The 22,231-nt window shown below is 54.6% G+C and overlaps 1 protein-coding gene across 3 annotated transcripts; it reads left to right on the top strand.

Moving 5' to 3' along the window:
* Positions 1-824: 824 nt before the first annotated feature.
* ZNF775 (zinc finger protein 775) lies at positions 825-20,707 on the top strand. Of its 3 annotated transcripts, XM_036864549.1 has the most exons (4): positions 827-918; positions 11,067-11,147; positions 16,010-16,065; positions 18,533-20,707. In XM_036864549.1, exon 4 carries the CDS (start codon positions 18,547-18,549, stop codon positions 20,050-20,052), a length of 1,506 nt encoding a protein of 501 aa, XP_036720444.1. In that variant the 5' UTR covers positions 827-918; positions 11,067-11,147; positions 16,010-16,065; positions 18,533-18,546; the 3' UTR covers positions 20,053-20,707. The 3 variants fall into 3 exon arrangements, with proteins under 3 accessions (XP_036720442.1, XP_036720444.1, XP_036720443.1); XM_036864547.1 differs by lacking the exon at positions 16,010-16,065 and having other exon boundaries at positions 825-918; XM_036864548.1 differs by lacking the exons at positions 827-918; positions 16,010-16,065 and adding an exon at positions 1,245-1,353.
* The last annotated feature ends 1,524 nt before the right edge of the window (positions 20,708-22,231 follow it).

Raw genomic sequence — 22,231 nt, 5'->3', positions numbered from 1 at the left:
AGGAGCATTTCCTTCCGATCTGGGTGAGTAGATGTGAAAATTCTCTTTCCTGAAGGTCTCTGGGAACAGAAAACCCTCCTTGGCCATCTGGACCCTGCCTCTAAATCAGCAGTTAACACTCGACCTAGGAACGTTTGCCGCTCTTTCCTCAACAAAAAGGGAGGGGTTGGATTTAATGATGTCTAAGTCTCTCCTGGAGACCCCAGGTTCATTTATCACGCGCCTACGACGTGCCTAGGACCGCGTGAGTGCGGAGGGCGATTTCTCTCCCGTCGCACGAGACTCGCACATCTCACTCTAACACCTGGTGTGCTGTAGTGCCAAGTGCCATAACCATGTCACATGCACACTCGAGTGTGATCGTCGGAGCGGGGTTCGTGCGTCTTGTTCCCCCGGATCCCGGCACCAAGGGCGGTGCGGGCGCGTCGCAGGCGTCGGACGGAGAGTTGCCGAGCGACTGGATCGGTTTCAGAGCGCGCGTCTGCGCGGCCTGGACGGGGAGGGAGAGCTCCGCGGAGAGAAGGAGAGGGTGCTGCCGCGCCGTCGGATCACCAGCTATCCGGCCTTGCCCCCGCCCCTCCTCCCCTGGGAGACCGGGCCCAGCGCCCCACTCCAACGCTTTAATGCCTGGCGGGGCCGCGGCTGGCCCCTAGGGAGGCGAGGTCAGCCCGCCCACCCAGGCCATTGGCTCCAGAGAACAAAGGAGCCGCCCCACAGGCTTCTCCGATAGGGCTGAGCTGGTCATCTGAGAGGTGCAGCCAATCAGATGGCTGGGCGGCCCCGGGGATGGCCAGGCCTGCCAGCCAATCAGGGGCGCGTGCCCGCCCCGCCTGCCCCGGGACTGGCGGGGCCGGGGAGCTCAGTGCCCAAGTCGCCCCGGGGTGGCAGTTCCCGTTAACCTTAGCCACAAAGTCAAAGGTATTTATTCCCGTCCCCTCCCTCCGAGTCCCTCTGAATCCGGGCGGGGAGGGGCGTGCGGAGGGACGGACCGTGCCGCGGGGCCAGCGTCCGGCCCCGCTCCTCCCGCGCTGTCTCCACCCAGACTCGGGCTGGAGGCGGCCTCGGGGTCCCCCGAGCCCCCCGCGCTCTCAGCCCCGAACTTTCCCCACCCCCACACAGCTCACGGGGAAAGGGGCCCGGGTCGTGTGTGGGAAGGGGCTGCAGGCCGGGTCAGAGCTGGAGTGGGGCGTGAGAGCGGGAGAGGCGCGGAGGTGAGCGCGGGGACTGCCCGCCGGCTCCTCCGGGCGCGCTCTGCCAGAGCCTGTCCCGATATTCGGGAGCGGTGTCAGCCTCCCCCAAAGATCGAGTTCCTGCAGGGCGGGAACCCCAGTGCTCGCCGCAGAGTGACACATAGTAGGTGCTTAATACATGATTAAATGAGTGGGCCTGAGGATCGGGGGCGAGAACAATGAGAGGGAAGCACCACAGAAATCGGAGATGTTTGTGTAGGGGTCTCCCCGAAACCTCCATTCTAGGAAGACAGGCATAGGAGCCAAGATCTCAGTGGGGCTGGGGGTAGGCGCTGGGGGTTTCTTCCCTCGTGAAGGTGGAGGGTATAGAGATGCCGCCCCCTCCAGCCCTTTGGGAGGATGGAGCCTGGTGTGTGTCTTGGTCCACCAGACCTGGGGTGGGGTGTGGTCATAGCCCCGACGCGAGGCCGGCTATGTCCAGGCTCCACTATTAGGTGTGCATTTTGGGTCCAGGTGTTCATCTGTAAAATGAAAATATTAGAGGGTATTAGTCTCCTTTCAACGCTAAGGTTCCATGATTCTATGCTTCTAATCTGTTTTGGACTTAAATTTCTTTTATCTAAATGTTCCTTTGTTAAAATTTTTATTAATGGTTTACAGCATGCTGGACCTTGTGCTGGGTGTTGGGGAGAGAGAAACACTCCCTGTGTTAAGATGTTTACAGTCTTCTTGTGGAGACAAAGTATCATTATACTATGTAGATGGTACTGGGTTGGCGGGGTGCACAGGTTAAACAGAGAAGGGCCCCTAACTGAGCCTGGTGTATCCACAAAGGCTTCCTGGTGAAAGTGATCCTGGATCTGGGCTGGACAGAGAAGAGTTGGGCAAGGGTATTCCAAGACTGAAAACAGGTGTCCCTAGACACGGCAAGGTCAGGGAGTTGCATCTGGGGACAGTGGGGTAGGTTGGTGGTACAGTGAGAGGATGAGCAGAGGCCAGATTTTAAACGGTCTTGCCAAGAAATTTTCAGCAGTGCCCGAAAGTGCTGGGGACCCACTGAAGTGTTTTAAGCAAAGTAGTAACATGTCTAAATTGTAATTTTAGGACAATTGCTTTGAGTCTGGGTGGTGGATGGATTGGAGGGGCAAGATGAGCTATGAGAGCAGCGCAGTCTCCAGGTGAGCAGGGCTGAGGCCTGAACTAAGGCAGCAGCGGTGGCAGATGCTGGAGGTATTAAAACAGCACTGGTATGATTTACTGACCTGTGGATAGTGAGGGCTGCGCTCTGCGGTAGTGAAAGGTGGTGGCAGTTTTGAGAGGCCTGGTGAGTCCCATCTGGAGGGGCAAAGGATGCCCAGGGCCAAGTGCAGAGCTGGTCTAGGCACCTGCTCCCCTGGTGAGGGTTAAGCTGAGGAATCTGAGGTTTCCTAGGATGGGGGTGGCCTGCAGGGGAGAGTGGGCCAGGTGGGCAGGAGACCTGAGTTCTAACTTTCTCTGAGGCAGGGAATGTCCCCTCTGGGCCTTGCTTTCCTCATCCAAAAAGGGAGAAACACTCCTTATCCTTGCTAAGCTCCTTGGAATGCAGCAAGGGTGAAAAAAGTGTTTATAAATCAAAATGTGACAACTGTCCAAAGTGTTGTTAGCAGTTGGTTTCATCCCTTGCCTTCGATCAGTAATGGGCGTCCCCTGGCCCTGGCAGGCTCCTGAGTCTTGGATTTGGGGCAGAGGAATATGGGTGACATTCTATCCTCTAAAGGGAGACAGGTGAGCAAAGACTGGGGATGGGGATGCCATGGGTGGGGGACAGGCCTGGGGGCGGGGAGGTGGGGGAGTGACAGTCCCAGCAAAGGTGTGCATGTTGGGCAGGGCAGGTGGGGCAGGGGTCCTGGAAGGAGGTGCCTTGGGGACTGGCATGGGGTTGAATCCGGGACCTCTGGGAGGTGGGCGGGCATGATGGGATAAGGCAGCTGCCCTGGCTGCCCTGGCCGGCCCTGGACCTTGTTCCCAGGGAATGCTGGTGGAAGCAAACTGAAGTCACTGAACTGGGCTCTTCCTATCAGTTCTGACAACTGGGTAGTGGGGAGGGGGTGATGGCAATGCAGTGACCTAGAAAGAATTCACCTTGCACCTTGTGAACATTTTCCGGAGTCCTTTCGCAACGTTTCCCTCCCACTGCTTGATGTAACAGTTCTATACAGAGGACCAAGCATTATTTCCATTTGCAGATGGGGAAACTGAGGCCCAGGGAAGGAAAGTGGCTGGCCCGGGGTCACGTGACTAACCAGAAGCAAAGCTGGTCCCAAGGTCTCTGGCCTCCCTGTCCTGGGCTCCTGCTGCTACGTGTGGTCTTTCTGTGGGACGATGGCCTGCCCCGCCGTCTTGCTCCCCACCGCTGTCCCCTCTCCTGGGACTGAGGACCACAGTGTTTGGGAGGCTGAGGTCTGAAAATGCTGGAGTAGGAAGGCGGGGATGGGGAGAAGGAGGAGGACGGAGGGGGAGGGCTTGGAAGAGGTAACAGTGAGGGTGCATGGGGACACCTGATCTGGTAGTGAGTAGAGCCGGGAAGTCGGAGAGGAACGAGGGAGGAGCAGGGAGGTGGATGGGAGAGAAGGATGGGGTGGGGGCCCTGGAGGGGCTCGGGGATTGTTCTGGGAGTTGTAGAAGGATGCTGGGCATGCCTTATGCTGGGATGTGGGGTGGAGGCAGGCTTCTAGGTGGTGGATGGAGGTGACGCCTCACCTGGTCTGGGCTAGGACCTCGGCCTGCCTGTCTGTCCTCGGGCACCGGGCCATAGAAGGTGGGAAGAGCAGTTGCCCTGCCTTTCCAATACCATTTTAAAGCCACTTGTTGGGGATGGTTTGCGTGTCCTCCTTGGTCAGAAACGCTGGAGGAGAGGAAGGTGTGAAGTCTGGTGGGTGCAGGGATGGGGGACCGATGCCTGGAGAGAGCGCTGATTATCCAGAGATTAGCCAGAGCACAAGCCCAGGGACCAGGCCTCGTGCAGGAGTGGCTCGCGTAGGACTGGCTTTGGGAGAGGGCCCGGGGGCTGCGCGATCAGTCCTGGCAGACAGAGGCTACACCAGCTCCTCCCCGCAGCAAAGTCGGGGTGTGAGGCCGTGGGGCTCGCCTGAGCTGAGCCGGCAGAAGCGTCCACGGCTCTGTAGTCCAGCCCCCCGCCTGGCGCTCAGGGCCCAGCCCCGGCCCTGCTCTCCTTACCCCCGCCCCACAGCCTGGCCCGGAGGAGGCCCTCCTCCCCAGCCAGTCTCCATCTCCCGGGAGAGGCGGTACCCGGAGCTGCTCTGCAGGGAGCCCTGACCGTGACAGCTGTCCACGCCCGGTTCCTCTGCGAGGCCAGCTCCCGTTGCTGAGCAGAGTTTGGGGTTCCTGTGTGGGCGCCGGGGGCCTCCAGAGGTTCTGAAGCAGCTTGAAGGGTAACGGTTTGGGAGGAGTGAGCTGGCCGTGGGGTGTTTGGAGAGAGGGCTCAGAACCTTCGGGTGTGGATTGTTCTCAGGCCACGAGAAAGAGAAAGAAAAGACTGTTTAGAAAGTCTAGTGTTTCCCCCAACCTGATGCTCACGGCAAGCCCCCCCCCGGAGCAGGCGCTTTCAGTCACCTTCGCCATTGGGAACCTAGGCCTAGAGGTGAAGTGATTTGCCAAGGGCAGGTGGGCTGGAACTCAGGGCCCCTGATTCCGGGTCCAGGCGTGCGTGGGTCTGAGGAGAGGGGCAGCCAATGCGAGTGGGGCCGACTCGGCCGAGGAGCCAGCCCTGCGGGGCTCAGGTTCCCGGGGGAGAGGGGAACGGCCTGCCGCCTCCTCCTGGCCAGACCGCTGCCGCGTGGCCTGCCGGGCAGAGCCTTGTCCTCTTTCTAGGGCTTTCCGTGCCCCTCCAGCTGCAGCGCTGCTGCCTCACGCCGCCCCCCTCGCCTCAGCTTACCCCACCGGCTCCCCAACAGTGACTGTTCCCGTCACCCGCTGTCGCTTCCTCTCCCAGTGGCTGCATCCCCACTGGAGCAGTGGACCTGGAGGGATGGTCATGGCTTGTGAGGGCACTTGTGTCAGCAGGGGGTCACATGGCTGTCTTCTCCAGCGTGGAAGGGGAGCGATTTGTGCTCGTGCGGTTCACGTTGGCACACTTGTGTCTCTGGATCTGTAGGTGTAGCGGTGGATTTTTTAATATTGCAGTCTCTCTGTACTTTGCATATGCAATTTTGCAGGTATTCTCATGTGTATGAGTATCTCTGTATTTTTGCATCTTTGAACATTTGTGTACTTAGCCGCCTTGGATGTTAGATATGATTGTCTCTAGATGTGTTTTTGTGCGTTTAGTGTTTAGATCAGTTTCTTCTCGTATGCCTATGACTGTATTTTATCAATATTTTTATTTACTTATTTATTTATTTTATTTTTGGCTGTGTTGGGTCTTCGTTTCTGTGCGAGGGCTTTCTCCAGTTGTGGCAAGCGGGGGCCACTCTTCATCGCGGTGCGCGGGCCTCTCACTATCGCGGCCTCTCTTGTTGCGGAGCACAGGCTCCAGACGCGCAGGCTCAGTACTTGTGGCTCACGGGCCTAGTTGCTCCACGGCATGTGGGATCTTCCCAGACTAGGGCTCGAACCCGTGTCCCCTGCATTGGCAGGCAGATTCTCAACCACTGCGCCACCAGGGAAGCCCTATCAATTTTTTTTTTTTTAATTTTTATTATTTATTTATTATTTATTTTTCGCTGTGTTGGGTCTTCGTTTCTGTGCGAGGGCTTTCTCTAGTTGAGGAGAGCGGGGGCCACTCTTCATCGCGGTGCGCGGGCCTCTCACTCTCGCGGCCTCTCTTGTTGCAGAGCACGGGCTCCAGACGCGCAGGCTCAGTAGCTGTCGCTCACGGGCTTAGTTGCTCCGCGGCATGTGGGATCCTCCCAGACCAGGGCTCGAACCCGTGTCCCCTGCATTGGCAGGCAGATTCTCAACCACTGCGCCACCAGCGAAGCCCCCTATCAATATTTTTTATTGAAGCATAGTTGATTCACAATGTTGTGTTAATTTCTGCTGTGCAACAAAGTGATTCAGTTATACATGTATACATTCTTTTTTTTAATATTCTTTTCCATTGTGGTTTATCACAGATTATTGAATATACTTCCCTGTGCTCTACAGTAGGACCTTGTTGTTTATCCATTTATATATAAAAGCTTACATCTGCTAACCCTGACCTCCCACTCCATCCCTCCCCCAACCCCCTCCCCCTTGGCAGCCACCTATGATGGTATATTTTAAATGAAACATCCACTGATATTAACTGAAATCCATTTCCCAGGCCGGGGACATCATTAACCTGTCCTGAGGTATTTGTTGTTGGTGATGAAGCACTGGGGCCACAGGGGCCCCGTCTTCTGTCTCCCATTTCTTTCATTCGTTCATTCATTTATTCATTCATCCAGTATAAGCTGAGCACCTTCTGCGTCTCAGGCCCGGGCAGGCAGGGCCACCGCCATCCTGGAGCTTTATATCTAGTGCAATGTTGCCCAGCAGAACTTCGTGAACCTGGAAATCTTTTCTGCTGGATGTTATGGTAGCTCTAGCCACGTGTGACTGTTGAACACTTGAAGCGTGGCCAGTGTGAATGAGAAACTGAATTTTAAACTTAATTTATACACACTTAAATAACCAATGTGTGGGTCTAGAGGCCAGACTCCTGAAAAGGAGGCCCTGGTGGCTTAAGGTTTGGTACACTCTGCACCTTCTCTTAGAGGCAGCAGGGTCCAGGAGCAGGAGCTCTGGCTGGGGCAGGCCCACCCCAGTTCGTTCGGTCCTGGCTCCAGCACTTACTAGCTGTGTGACCTTGAGCAAACTGCTTAACGTCTCTGAGCCGTGGCTCCTTAGGATGAAGTGGGCGGTGCTTGCTGAGTGCCTGGTTCACAGTTGGTCTCCCTGTCCCTACCGAGTCTTGGCTGGTCACCCCCTTTTTCTTTCCAGAGCCAGGTCAATACCGAGGTGACCAGGGAAGCCCCCGCCCGCTCAGTGAATGAGGGAGGGACAGACAGAGCCTGCGTCCCCCCGGAGGACTCCGAGAGCACGCCCTCAGGGGGAGGGCTAGCTGGAGCCTGCGGGCCCTCGCCCATCCCCTTCCAAACGCTGGCCTGGGCTGCTCCCCGGGGGACTTGACCTACTTGGTGTGAGGGCGGTCAGCTTGATGGGGAGGGTACCTTGGGAAGACTGCCTCCTGTGCGCATAGGTGAACGGTGGCAGATGGTGTCGCCCTGGGTGGGGCTCCTAGCTGAGCAGGGCCTGTGAGCTGGGCCTTCGGCTGGAGTTTGGGAGATGCATCCCTCAAAGCCTGAGCTACTGGTGGAGGGCACGTGGCCGGTCCCCGCTCCACTGGTGACAGAGGACACATGAGGTGCCATCTCCTTCTTCCCCATGTGGGGCCTGAGTCTGTGAAGAGAGATGTACTTGGCTGGTGGAAAAGGTCCAGGGCCCTGAGATCTGGAGGATGTGGAGTGACCCAGACGTGTCCCTGCACCGCCTCTCCTGGCCCGTGGCCTTCGTCCACCCCCAGCTGCTGTCTGCCTTCCCCCCAAATTTCTGCTAAGATCAAAGCCCCTTTGTTACCTTCCCTGCCCCCAGACCTCAGCACCTGCCCCAGGCCACAGTCCCGCTTTGTGTGACGCGGCAGTTGTCATGGCAGCTGTCCCTCAAAGCCTCCCCGTCAAGGGGCTCTCATCCCAACTGCGGCCTGACCCAGAGCCAGGGGCTGGGAAGGAGGAGGTGACTGGGGCCCTGTCCTGAGACCCACCCCCTGCGTGTGTCCCGCCCTCCATGGGACCTGCTGGGCAGGGAGGGGAAAGGTCATCAGAGCTTGGGGTCGGGGAGCTGGGTGATAGACCAGGTGGGCCTTAGGGATTTGGTGTGGGCGTTGGTGGATGGGGATCGGCCCCCGTTGCATCCTGTTTTCTGGCCGGGGTCTTCTGCTGGGCGGCCTGCTCGCCGTGTCCCTGGGCATCTCTCTCTCCAGTCAGCTGAGTGATGTGTCTGGTGGGGCGAGAAGAGGTGTGCAGTGCGGTGCATCAGGGTGGGGTGTGTGGGGGCCTGGCCGGCCTGGAAAGACGCTGCCACATGCAGGGACCTTCTGCCGTTCGGCTTGTCTCAGGGGTTTGTCTGAGGACACCTGTTGGCCTGTTTTCCAGACACATCCCACCTGAGCACACAGGTGGAGATGGGCCCCCAAGACATAGCCCCTGCCCCCTGTTCCTGTCCTCTGTGCCTCTCCTCCTGTCCCCTGCCCTCTCCTTTCTTCCTTCTTCCCCTCGGGCCCATGAGGGTCCCTTCCTTCCATTTCGACTTCTGTTCTTTCTCGGACCATGAACTCTGGTGCAGCTCAGTGACTCCTTGTGAATTGGTCACCAAGAATTGAAGCCCTTCTGCCACCTGAGGCGATTTTGAGTTCGTAATACCTCTTAAGACAGAATGGATCAAGTAGGACTGATTTGATTTGGCTTAAGGGGTTTCAGTTGTGTTGTGTAGGGGTTTTGTGAATGAGCCCAAGTCCCACCCGCTGTCCTCGCCCTGAATTGTGGCCCGAGCCTCCACCCCCCTGTCTGAGATTCCCCATATCAAAGTGGCCTCTTTGTTCACCAGTCCTCTGAGTCTCCTTAGGCAGACATTAACTCTCCAGTTGGTGAGAGGCTACCCCATGGCCTGGGATGCAGAGTGACCTGGAAGGAAAATGTGGTGCTAAGGCAGGAGCACTGGCATCCATCAGGGGCCCCGAGGGGGGCCTTCTCCTGCCCTCATTTGTGGCCCCCTTTTCTCTGCACCACAGGCAGGTTTCAGTGTCTATAGTAACCCACAGCAGGAGTGCGTAACAGACCCCTTTTGGGGAAATAGAATTAAAAACCAAATCTCCTGCCAACTCAGAAAAACTCCCCGCAAAAGTAGGAGAGAAAGAAAACAAGTTTTTAACTGAATAAGCATTAGACTGAAATGTGGTGCACATCACAGGCAATTTGCTAAGAGACTATAGACAGAAATCTCACCTGTTACACAGTCCAGCAGGGGCAACCCCACTGCACACGTGTTCTCCAGGGAAAGCATAGCCAGTCCTCGGGTAAGAGGACTTGACGGCACCATTTGTCACACAGAGTTCACCCTAAATTTGCCTGGAATTGGGTGGCCACGCGTGATAGCTAATTGCCTTTGTGCAAAGGAAACATCCACTTCTTGTATCTTGGTGACAGAAGGAGGTTTGCAGCCCGGAGCCCGGTGCTGCTGGAGAGTCAGGCTCCCACCTCCCACGGGCAGGGGACACTGGCCGCTGTTTCCTTGATGTTTGCATTTCGGAGAGATGGCTCCCAGGTCCTGGAGAAAGACGGTCCTGGGTTGTAAAGCCGGCAAGAGGCTTAGTGAGCTTTAAAAAGATTTATATACACCTCAAAGGGGCAGAGAAAGAACTTCCAATCAGAAGTTCTCTAAAGAAAATACTCTGAAAGAAAGGGGAGGGTTCTCTTTCCCTTTCTGCCCCAGGGAGGGTGAGTTTTCTATTTCTCAGATTCGTATCTCCCTGACACCCCTGCCCCCCACCTCTCCGGGCAGGGTCCACATCTCCAGCCTGGGTCCCTGTCCCCGGAGTAGCCGCTGGAAAGGGACCTGGGAGAAGGAAGCAGGGAGACCCTTAGAATGGGGTTTCTGGGAGGCTCTCCAGGGCCCGAGGTGTGCAGCAAGGGGAGGCGGGGTTCCCCGAGCCCGAGCGGTGGCCGAGCAGAGGTTCCTGGTCCTGCAGCGTGAGCCCAGCCTCCCGTCTCGTGGGGCAGAGGCTGGGGCCTGTTGGGAGTGCAGGGGGTCGGGGTACAGGCATAGGAAACGAGATCCCCGTCCTTGGGGGGGGCCGCCCACAGCACCACGTGCAGCTGCCACATCTCTGAGCGCACGTAACCAGCAGCATGTTGGTGCCACACATGGCTGTTTGGTGCCTTCCACGTGCGGGCTCTGTCCCGGACCCTGGCACTCGGCAGTGAGCCCGGGAAGTCCTGTCCTCCATTCCTGTCGGGGAATAAGCAGAAAAGTAAATATCCTGTCCGGTGGTGAAAAGTGTCAGGGAGGAATGGGAGCTGGGGTTAGGGTTGTGACTTTACACGGGGTTGCCAGAGAAGGCCACTCGGAGGAGGTGATATTTAGGCTGGGGCCTGGAAGGGGCAGGGGCCGCGCCAAGGGGTCAGAGCAGCAGGGCCCGTCCCGATCACGTTCCAGGCACCAAATGAGCCAGTCGGGAGATGTTCAAAAGACTGAAGAGTAAAAAAAGATGAGCCCCAGATTGGTGGATGAGGGATGAGGTCCCTAGGACCCAGGTTGGCCACGTGTGTTCTTGCCCAGGGGTGGGGGATGGCTGTGAGGCCCCAGAAGGGTTTGCACTGGAACATGGACGGGGGCTTTGAGAGACGGGGGGCTGGCGATTTTGGAGGGACGGTTCTTCCCTCCAGGGTGTCCTCATGACCACGTTGCAGGGTAGGGGGTGTCTCTCAACTTATTTGAGTTTCCTGGTTCTCTCTTGTGGCATCCTTCACACCCCACCCTGCAGGTGATGAGAGTGTGGGCATGAGGCTCTGGTCTGGGAGTTAGAAGCCCAGGGACCTTGCCCAGCTCTGCCGTTCGGCCACCTCTGTGACTTGGGGCATGTCAGCGGCCCTCTCTGGCCTCAGTTTATTCTTCATAAAATGGGAATTATACGCATTTTACCTGCCTAGCAGGTATATGTGCTTTTAAAAAAAATCCTGCTCATTTCGACAGAGGTCATAGAAAAGCTTTTGAAAAAGAGGGACTGCCTCCTGTGAGGGGCATTCGTCCTTGTCCCACAGGCCAACTCTCTTTCCTTTGCTCCCATCTCACCCGCAGGCGGCCGGGCCGGGAGCCGCCGTGCTGATGCTGAGGGGCCTCCGGGGATGGAGAGTGGCCTGGCTGGTGACAGCAGCACAGGTAAGAGACGAGGGGCAGGTGGGAGCCCACCACGGCCCCCTCCCCAGCCCCGTCGTCCCCGTCCCTCTGTAGCTGAGCAGGAGTTGCTGGTGGCCTGTAGAACCACACGGTGGGACCAGGACACGGAGGTCACGTCCAAGGATGGAGCAAACACAGACGGGGGCGGGGCTAAGAACTAACAAAGGCCATCCTGTGCTTGCCAGGCAGGAACACACACACACACACACACACACACACACACACACCCGTGCAGAAATCTGCTGGGGGAAGATCAGGTGTCTGTCAAGCGCTAGATCAGGGAGTGCTTGGTGTCCGCGCTGATCACACACCGAAAGCCAGCGCTCTGGGGAGGACACGTGGCCGCAACAAGCCCTGCTGTTGGTTGGTCAGGAGAGTGTCTCCAGTTCGGTCCATTAAGCTTCCCGGGGTCACACAGTTCACGGTCTGTGTCAGCTGATGCACTTGGAGCCGGTGGTGAGGAAACACAGCAGTTAGTGCTGGTGTCTCCCGGGCAGGGGGCAGGCGCCGCTGAGAGTGGGAAGTGCCCTGTGGAGACCCCTCCCCAGCCGCCCACTTCCCGCTTCTGGGATGGAGCAGCCCCTGGTCTGAGACCCGCTCTCAGCCTCTGTGGCAGGCGCTGTTCTGGGTGTAGCTGGGCTGCACGGTGGCTCTGGCCCCGGGAGAGGGGACCGGCCCAGGCCCGGGAACTCTGCCCCTCGCTCAGCACAGTCACCAGGTTTCTTTACGTCCCACCCCTTCCAGGGGAGTTGCCCCGTAGACCCCAGAGCCCCCGCCCTCCCAGGACAATCACTGCAGTGGAACTAAGATGAGACAAAAATCAGGCAATTGGATAAAAAAGAAACAAAACACCAGCTCAAAGGAGGCAGTATGATATATGGATGCCACACTGTTCTGGGGCTGGGTCCTGACACAGACGGCAGTGAGTTCGGCCACCCCACTTCCCAGTCCCCCCCAACCCCTGCCCTGGGCTGTCGCTTTGAACGCTGAGAGCACTCGAGGTGTGTGTGTGTGTGTGTGTGTGTGTGGCTGACATTACAGTAATTACAGGAAAACCTAGGGCAGACAGTTCCAAACATATCAGCTGAAGGACCCTTTTGCCCACGTAAACTCATAAGGGAGATCCTAATTCAGACGTGAGAGATGGGCTCTACCAGGGCCTTCTCTGCCCCGTACGGCAGCTTCAGCTTTGGGAAGAGGTAGAAAAACACTGGCCTGGACCCTGGAGCCACTGGGGCCTGGGGGCCCCTGTGAGCTCAGCCTCCACAGGCTGCCACGCCTGCTGGCCAGGCTGAAGGAATGACTCTTCAGGAAGGCCAGAGCTTTCAGATAATTGGGAGCTTACCTCTTTCAGGTACCTTTTACTTTATATTTATTTTATGTGTTTTTTTAAATTGTGGTGAAATATACATAACATGAAATTTACCATTTTAACCATTTTTAAGGGTACAATTCAGTGGCATGAAGCACATTCACGTTGTGGTACAGCCATCACCACTATCCATTTCTCGAATTTTCCCATAATGTCAGAAACTACCCATTAAGCAATAGCTCTCCATTCAGCAGCTCTTTATTTTATCTGAACCATTTAGATAAAAACTGATGCTTTTTATGCTGACTGAGGACCAGTACCTTTGGAACAGGCAGGCAGAAGCCTGTTTTCCTCTGTATCAGTGCCTGATCCCTACGGGAAGGTGCCCGTGACGACTGAAGTCCCAGCAACACACGTCACAGGTCTACACGCGCCACCCCTGGGCTTCAGGGCCTCCTCATACAACCCAGCCACCGTGCTGGATACCAAGGTCAGGTTTAATCAGGGAAAGGCGGTGGCTTTTGTGGCGCTCTGGGGCATTAATGGGTGCCCTGTCACTTGGGGACAGTGGTGCCCCGCTGACTGGAGTATATTTTGGATTCACTACATGACCACCAATTTGGACAGCTAGCCCTGTTAAATACTTCCGCTGGCCAACGATTCAGTGCATCTAAGGAAACATTCTTAGAATCAATGAAACTCATTACACATGGGTTTTCGATTCCTGCCAGTACACAATTTAAATCACCACTTTCATTTTCAAATTATTACTCCTGATAAAATGACCTCTCACAATCGAGCATCTGGGGAGGCCTCACGGCGTCGTTTCGCCAGGTGGAAAGCTGGCCCCTTGCAGGTGCTTTCTGTGACACTCCCACCCTCCCACCTCCGACCCCATGGGCACCACATCGGTTTCTTTGCCCCCATGTGGCCAGTCAGGCTGTGGAGTGGAGCAGAGCTCTTTGGCCTCAAAACTAAAGGCCACCGGATTAGAGGGGAGGTTTTCTCTTTATTTCCTAAGATATTTTAAAGACTTAAAAATTATAATGTTTGAATTTTTATGAGAATATTCAAATAACACATAGAAAGTGTGAGTCCCCTTTGACTTCCCCATCTAATCCTGCTATGGTCCATACCACCTGCAGGGTGGCCACCATCTTGGGTTTGGCGTGAACCGTCCTGGATCGGGCATGTGTATGTACACAGAGAGGGATGGTTTTATTTTCCATAAGTTGGATCAGACGACTGATACTGATTTTCAATTTTTTTTTTCTCTCTTAAAATGTTTTCGAAATCTTTTCACATTCGCCTATATAGCTCTTTTCAACTGCTGCATAGTATTCCACATTATGAAGGGAGTGAAAATTTTATTAGACTATTATTGATGGGTAATTAGGTTGTTTTCCCCCTTTTTCCTAATTACAGATAGCACTTCAGTGAATATACTTAGATGTTCCTCTTTGGACTCATATGTATTTCTTAGGATATAACACCTGGAGTGAAATTGCTGGGTGGAAGAGGCGGAAGATTGTACACATTTATAATTTTAATAAGCACTGTCAAGTCGTCCTCAGAGAGTCTGAATTCGTTTAGGCCCCCAGCATATCCATGTTGTACTTACCCTCCTATGTAATTTCCATGTGTATTGTTAAGTCGGGATATTATCAACCTCTTCAATATTTGCTGCTGTGATGGGTGAAAAGATGCTACACTGTTATTTTGCACTTTGCTGATTGCTAGCGAGGGTGCACCTCTTTTCATCCTGTCTATAGGAGTCCTTTATATGCTCTGGATATTAATCCTTGGTCTGTCATATATCTGCACATATGTTCTCCTAGACGTGTGCTGTCCAGTAGGTGGCCAATAGCCACATATGGTTATTTAAATTTAAATTTAGATTTAAATTAATTTAAATTTAAAAAAGTAAGTTCAGTTCCTCGGTGGTACTAGCCACATTCCAAGTGCTCTGTAACCACCTGTGGCTAGAGGCCGCATGTATCAGAGAGCTCGGATGTAAAATGTTTTCACTCTGTGGAAAGCTCTGTTGGAAAAGGCTGCCCCGCACAATCATTTCTAGTTCGCTCATATGCAGTATCCTTTGTCGTACAGGGGTTTTAAATTTAGTTTTTATGTTTTGCAACCTGTTTAAGAAGATTATCAATTACCTCTAGATTCTAAACAAATTCTCCTAATTCTTCTAATACTGTATTTGCTTCTTGTAAACCAGCACTTAAATGCATCTGGAACTGATTTTTATAAACAGTATGAACTACAAATCTAACTTGAATATTTTTCCCAAATGGAGAGTTAGTTGGTCCTAAATTGATGAATAGGCCAGCCTTTCAGTGTTGACTTGGAATGCTACCTTGTATCGCATATCAAACTTTTCTGTTCTTTTGATGTATCTGTCAGTTATGTGTATTCTACACTTTTAATGATTGTTTTTAGCTTTTTTTTTTTTTTTTTTTTGGTGGGAGGGACTCTCACAGCCTCACCTCACCTGGCTCACTATGGGACAGCCCCGTCAATACAACTGCATCAGTCAAGACTTTTATTAAATGGACTTTATTTTTTAGAGCAGTATTAGGTTTACAGAGAAAATGTGCAGAAAGGACAAAGACTGCCCTATACCCTTCTCTACAGTTTCTCCTGTTATTAACATTTTGCATTAGAACGGTGCATTTTTTTTACAATAGATGAACCTTTATTAACACATTTGTATTAAATAAAGTCCATAGTTTGCATTAGGGTCCACTCTTTGTGTTGTACATTCTGTGGACAGATGCTTAATGTCCTGTACCTACCGTTACAGTATCAGGCAGAGGAGTTTCACTGCCCTAAAAATCCTCTGTGCTCTGCCTATTCGTCCCTTTCCCCCTGACCCTTCAACCCCTGGCAACCACTGATCTTTTTACTGTCTCCACAGTTTTGCCTTTTCCAGAATGTCATATAGTTGGAATCATACAGTGTGTAGCCTTTTCAGATTGGCTTCTTTCACTTAGTCATATGCATTTAAGTTTCCTCCATGTCGTTTCATGACTTGAGATCTCATTTCTTTTTATCACTGAATAATACTCCATTGTATGGTGTACCACTGTTTATCCATGCACCCAATGAAGGACATCGCTTGGATGCTTCCACGTTTTGACTGTTATCAATAAAGCTGCTATAAACATCTGTGCGCAGGTTTTTGTGTGAACATAAGTTTTCAACTCCTTTGGGTGAATACGTAGGAGAGTGATTTGTTGGATCGTATGGTAAGAGTATCTTCAGTTTTGTAAGAAACAGACAAACTGTCTTCCAAAGTGGCCTTAACATTTTGCATTCCCACCAGCAATGAATGAGAGTTCCTGTTGCTGTACAGCCCTGTCAGCGTTTGGTGTTGTCGTGTTTTGGATTTTAGCCATTCTAATGGGTGTGTGGTGATAGTATTTTAGCTTTTAATGTTGCATAAGCCAAATTCTTCCTTGCTCATTTTTAGAATTTCTGGGTGATTTACACACATAGTAAATGTTATAATTTACTTAATTAGGATTACACTGAACTGAAACATTTCGGAATGGAGAGCTTCTTATCTAGGAATATGAGGTACCTGTTTTTTTATTTACATTTTATCTCTTCAGTAAAGTTTAATAGTTTTCTTTATGTTTTGCTTGTATATTAGGTATACTTACAGTTACTTTATTGCCATTCTAAAAAGTTATGAATTTTAATGTTTTTTATCTGGCAGTTTTGTTGAAACTTTTATTTCTAAAACTTCATCAGTGGATTCTCATGCACATTCTAGGTTAATAATTATCAGCAAATGACAGTTCTCTCCTCCTTTCCAATATTTATATATATCTTTCTTTTTTCACCTTGTTCCTAACTTGAATAGGCTTCTAATCTTTTGCCTTCAGTTATAACATTTGCTGCAGTTTCTAATACAGCTCCTTTGTCAACCTGAGAAAATGTCCTTATGTTCCTAGTTTGCTAAGAGCTTCCTTCCTTCCTTTTGTCTTTCCCCCTCCCTCCTTTCCCTTTTCCTTCTCTCCCTCCAGAAATGATGTTGCATTTTATCATGGGACTTTTTCACATCTATTGAGATAGTATAAGGCTTCTAATGTTTTAAAAGGTTAATGTCATGAACTGTGTTGAGTCATCTTCGCTTTCCTGTAGAAGATCCAGCAAAGCCAGGATAGGTTGTTCTCTTAGCACTGCCAAACTTGCTTTGCCAGTGTTTTTGCTTGTTTGTTTTTTGCATCTACTTTCAAAGAACGATAAACCTATAATTCCCTGCCTACCCCACCCTTGTCTTATTCTGGGTCATGTTAACATGTAAGCTTCCCCCCTCCCCCTGCCCTAGTCATGGTCACAGTTTATGTAAGCTGGGAATAGTCCTTCCCGTGAAGTTTTAGTAGAACCTCTTTGTACGGTTCAGGGGCCTGTTACCCATTTTCGAGGTTGAACTTTAGTTTTCTTTTCAGTCTCTTCTAATTGTTTCTATAGACATGGTTTCTACCTTTTCTTGAGTCTGTTTTGTTAATTTATTTTTCTTGCAAAATCATTTTACATAGATTTTTCAAATTGATATAATGTCTATACATGGTATTTTGGGATTTATCAGAATCCTTTTTATATCTTTGTGTTCCCTTTATCCTATCATCTCTGCTTTTGTCTTTATTAATTCCTTCCTCTTACTTCCTTGGGGTTTACTTTGTTGTCTTTTTAATATTGGCAGCGGGTTTTTTTTTTTCGGCTGCGTTGGGTCTTGTTGCTGCGTGGGGGCTTTCTCTAGTTGTGTTGAGCGGGGGCTACTCTTTGTTGCGGTGCGCAGGCTTCTCACTGTGGTGGCTTCTCTTGTTGAGGAGCACAGGCTCTAGGCGCTCCAACTTCAGTAGTTGTGGCTCGCAGGCTCTAGAGCACAGGCTCAGCAGTTGTGGTGTGTGGGCTTAGTTGCTCCGCGGGGTGTGGACTCATCCCGGACCAGGGATTGAACCCGTGTCCCCTGCATTGGCAGGTGGATTGGCAACTGTTGTCTAGAGTTTCTCTTCTTTGTTCACAACTGTTTCATTTATTTTTTATTGAACATAAACTTTTTCTTGAAGTATAACACAGAAAAGTGCACAGGTCGCGGGCTGTACAAATTCTCCAGGTGAACACGCCCATGTAACCAGCACCCAGACCCAGAAGGAGAACGTTGCCAGAGCCCCAGAAGTACCCCAGGCCCCCTTCCAACCACAGTGCCCTCTATCAGGGGGCCATTACCCTTCTAACTCATCCATTAGTTGGCAGCTTTTGACCTACGTATAAATGGAATCAGTCCGTATGCAGTGTCTATAGCAAACCTTTTCCATCACAGCTTGTGTCCATGAGCCCAGAAGCAAAGCGCCCTCCTGACCTGAGCACAGTGTAAGGGGTGGCTTAGCAGCAGAGTGTGCTGCTGGTGTGTGGGATTCGTTTAGTACAAGGACGAGGCAACACCTATTCTGGGCGCTGAGACCTTTCTGGCCTACTTTCTTGTGCATGGCTTTGTTGAAGAAAGGTGAGGCTGCCAAGAAGGTAAGGTGCTCACGCACCACGGCTGCTGCCCCGGAGAGGCCTGGCAGTGATGCGGGGCTTGGCTGCCCAACCCCTGGGGGGGGGACTGGACGTGCACTCGTCCAGCAAGTGTCCTGCACGTCCATCCCCTTAGGAAGAGAAGGAGAAGTTTTGAAACTTGGCCACTTTCTGCTTGCTTCCTGGGCCGGAAGACTTCCCTGGATTGGCTTCTTTACCTTCTCTGCATCCCCTGGGCCTCAGGGTGGAGGAGGCGGGCGGCGGGGTCGTTGGCACAGCAACGCTCACCTATCGTTTCTTTCTTGTCTTTTTTCTTTGCCCTCCTGCACACCCCAATCCCCGCTTTATTGTCCTGTCCACCCTCCCTCCTCTCTTCTTCCTTCTGCATCCTTTTCTCCCGCCCTATTTTCTGCCAAGCTCTGCCCTCCTGACTCTTCTTCCCTCCCTCCCGCCCTTTCCCTCCACCCCACCGAGCACCGAATGACTCTCCCCGTCTCTCTCCCTTCGCCTCCGGCAGGAGATGTGCTGGTCATGAAGATCAAGCAAGAGAAGCCAGAATGGCTGCTGCAGACGCTGGGGCCACAGGCCGCGCTTTGCCAGAAGGATAAGGAGAACATTTTCCAGCAGCGTCGGAGCCTCCCGCCATGCCAGACCGTGGGGAAGCCTCGAGCCTGGGGGGGACAGGAGGAGACTGGGGGTCCAAGGTGGGGCCCTCCCCTTGAGCAGGACGGCGGGCCGGCAGGCCGGGCTCCGGGGGTGACCGCCAGCCCCCTGAGCCCCGCTCTTTCTGCCGGCGAGGGTCACTTCGTGTGCCCGGACTGCGGGAAGAGGTTCAGCTGGTGGTCGTCCTTGAAGATCCACCAGCGCACCCACACCGGCGAGAAGCCGTACCCGTGCGGCAAGTGCGGCAAGAGCTTCAGCCAGAAGCCCAACCTGGCGCGCCACCAGCGGCACCACACGGGCGAGCGGCCCTTCTGCTGCCCCGAGTGCGCTCGGCGCTTTAGCCAGAAGCAGCACCTGCTCAAGCACCAGAAGACCCACTCCCGGCCCGCCAGCCACCCGTGCCCCGAGTGCGAGCGCTGCTTCCGCCACCAGGTGGGCCTCCGCATCCACCAGCGCGCGCACGCCCGGGACCGCCAGGGCGCCCGCGCCGGGCTGCAGGCGCTGCTCCGGGACGCCACGGCCCATCGGGGCTGTCGCCCGCGGCCGGGGCCCCGGCGGGGGCGCCCCGAGTGGGCCTGGCTGGGGCTCTGCCAGAGCTGGTGGCGCCAGCCCGGGGCCCGGACCGCCGCCCCCGCCGAGCCGCGCCAGTTCATCTGCAACGAGTGCGGCAAGAGCTTCTCGTGGTGGTCGTCGCTGAACATCCACCAGCGCATCCACACCGGCGAGCGGCCCTACCCGTGCCCCGAGTGCGGGCGCCGCTTCAGCCAGAAGCCCAACCTGACGCGCCACCTGCGCAACCACACGGGCGAGCGGCCGCACCCCTGCGCGCACTGCGGCCGCAGCTTCCGCCAGAAGCAGCACCTGCTCAAGCACCAGCGCACGCACCTGCCCGGCGCCCCGGCCGCGCCGCGCCCCAGCCGCGCCGCGCTGCGGGCCCACCAGCAAGCCCACGCCGGCGCCGCCGAGCCGCCCGCCCAGGGCGCCCCCGGCCTGTTGCCGCCGCCGCCGCACGGCCCCTCGCCGGCCCGGGGGCCCGGGGACGTGCCGTGGGGCCGGGCGCGGGCGGGCGGGCCGGGCGAGCCGCGCCAGTTCATCTGCAACGAGTGCGGCAAGAGCTTCTCTTGGTGGTCGGCGCTCACCATCCACCAGCGCATCCACACGGGCGAGCGGCCCTACCCGTGCCCCGAGTGCGGGCGCCGCTTCAGCCAGAAGCCGAACCTGACGCGCCACCGGCGCAACCACACGGGCGAGCGGCCCTACCTGTGTACCTCCTGCGGCCGCGGCTTCAGCCAGAAGCAGCACCTGCTCAAGCACCAGCGCGTTCACCGGGGCGCCCTGGCGCCCACCCCCAGCGCCAAGGGCGCGGCGCTCTAGGGGGCCTGGACCCAAGCAGACCCATGGGCGGGGTGGGATGCTTGCGTGGTGCGTGTGGGGAATGACCAGGAATGGTGGCTTTTAGAACCCCAGGGGGTGAGACCCTATCAAAAGGTGCTTTCTTCAAGGCTCTCAGACCTGAGAACAGAATTCCACAAGCATCCCAAAACGGGGACCGGGAAAAGTCCCGGGAAGGGCTGAGGGAGGAGGTAAGATCAGACATCCTCACCCTGGAGCCTGGATGTGTCTGTGATGGTTGAGGCCCGTCTGTGTCCTTCCTCGGAGGTGGGACCGCAGCCCTCGGGCACTGAGTGCGGGGGCTGTCGACGGCCCTGGGCGAGGCTCCCTGGGTGAGATGGCGCAGGTCTGGACTGGTCAGCTGTGGCACCAGCCAGCCGCGCTCAGCTGCCAGATAGCGCAGGGGCGTCCCTGTGGGGGAAGTCTCAACAGACTGAGTGATACCCAGATGGGAGCTGGGGCTGGGGAGGGGCACGTCTATGCCCGTGCGAGGCCAGTGCCCTGCACTTAATGGCTATTCAAGACATGTTTTTGGAAGGAGGGAATGGTTTGATGGTCCTCAACGCTGAGTGCCCCGCTGCCCAGGGTGCTGTGGTGGCCGGCTTGACCCTAGGACTGGTGTGTGTGTGTGTGTGTGTGTGTGTGTGTGTGTGTGTGTGTGTGTGATGGTCAGGGGCTGGGACTCGGGGGGCGGGGGTGGTCTCAGCTGGGGTTTGGTACCTTGGGGAGGGACCTGCAGCAGGAGAGCAGCGAATGTGCTGCTCTGACTCGGTGGGCACTGCCCGGGATCCTTATCAACGCCGGTGTTGCAGAAGAGAGAAATGAAGGATTGATTGTCTCCTGTGGTCTCCTTTCTAAGCCACCCTTCCTGTTCTCTGGGTCCTTGTGTGCTTGGAAGGATCCATTTGCCCCAGGACGAGGGCAGGGAGCTTTGGCCATGAGCGTAGCCAGTCCCCATGGCCAGTTCTTGCTGGGGGTGGAGGGCAGTATTCTCTTCCCCTGTTTCCTCTCCAAGACAATTTGATCACTTCCCACATACCCCCCTTGACCTCTAGCCCCTCAGAAGTCACTCCTCATACCCTTCCAAAAGCAGGGTCGGCTGGGGCCCTAGTGCTAGCAGAAGAGCCCAGGGCTCCAGCCTGGCTGTAGCCTTGGACCATGTTCTTCCCACAGGAGGGGAGGGGATTGCAGAGGGGGTGGGTATTGGGGTACCAGGGTTGGATAGCTGGGAAGTGGGAGGAAAAAGGGGAACCCTAGGGTGATTCTGTAGGAGGAGAAACTGTGCCTTCCTGCCTCCAGGGGCCCGCCTGGTTCTCCCTTGAACTCAGAGAAGTGTTATCTTCTCCAGGAGCTGTGCTGTCACCCTGGCTTCCGGTCACCCCTCTTCTCAGGTTTTGTTTAATCCCTGTCATCTGGCAGGAGCTCTAAGTGTTGTAGCATCACAAAAAGTCATATGGAGGTGATCCAGCTTAGCTGGGTAACACAAGTCTGGTGGTGGTGAATGTTCAGCCACGGCCGCTGACTCATGGTCCAGGCCTCCAGGTCACAAACCATGCTGTGTGAAAGCTCACGAATGGGTGAGCTGTGCCCATCTGTTCAGGTCTGAGGACCAGCCGGGAGCCAAATCAGAAGGGTTTTCCTAAGCACGCTCTCTGACCCAGCCCTAGGTGCCCCCCTGTCTCCCTGCAATGCCCTGCCCCTCTCCTGCAGCTCCTCCCCCAGCCTGCCCTGCTCAGGGAAGCAAAATGCTTGGGATCTCATCAAAACCCACTTTAATGATGGGGTATTTGCTTCCTCAAATTCTGAGGCCAACTCGAGCAAGCCCTGCTCCTCCAGGAAACATCCCAGAGGTACCACGTCTGCATTAGAGCCCTGTTGAACCAGGTTCCTGAGGGGCAGGGCAGGCAGATACTGAAGAGGTCAGCTGAGCAGGAGTTTCCATACAATAGAAAGTGTTATCGTTCCCAAATGGCCTGTGTTTAATGATCAGATCAATCAAGCAGCTGCACTGGTAAGACTTGGGGTTAATGAGGTCTGATTACAGCTCCCCTCTCCCACCAAAGTCGTGAGAATGAACACCTGTTCACTGACCCCAGGTGACCTACCTCTTCAAAAATGGGTGCTTTGGGTCACAATGGGGACAAGGCCAAGTCCATCAGAG

This window comes from Balaenoptera musculus, chromosome 9, assembly GCF_009873245.2.
Source record: "Balaenoptera musculus isolate JJ_BM4_2016_0621 chromosome 9, mBalMus1.pri.v3, whole genome shotgun sequence".
Classification (NCBI taxonomy): Eukaryota; Metazoa; Chordata; class Mammalia; order Artiodactyla; family Balaenopteridae; genus Balaenoptera; species Balaenoptera musculus.
The sequence above is the reverse complement of the archived record's forward strand: the minus strand, read 5'-3'. Positions and strand labels throughout refer to the sequence as shown.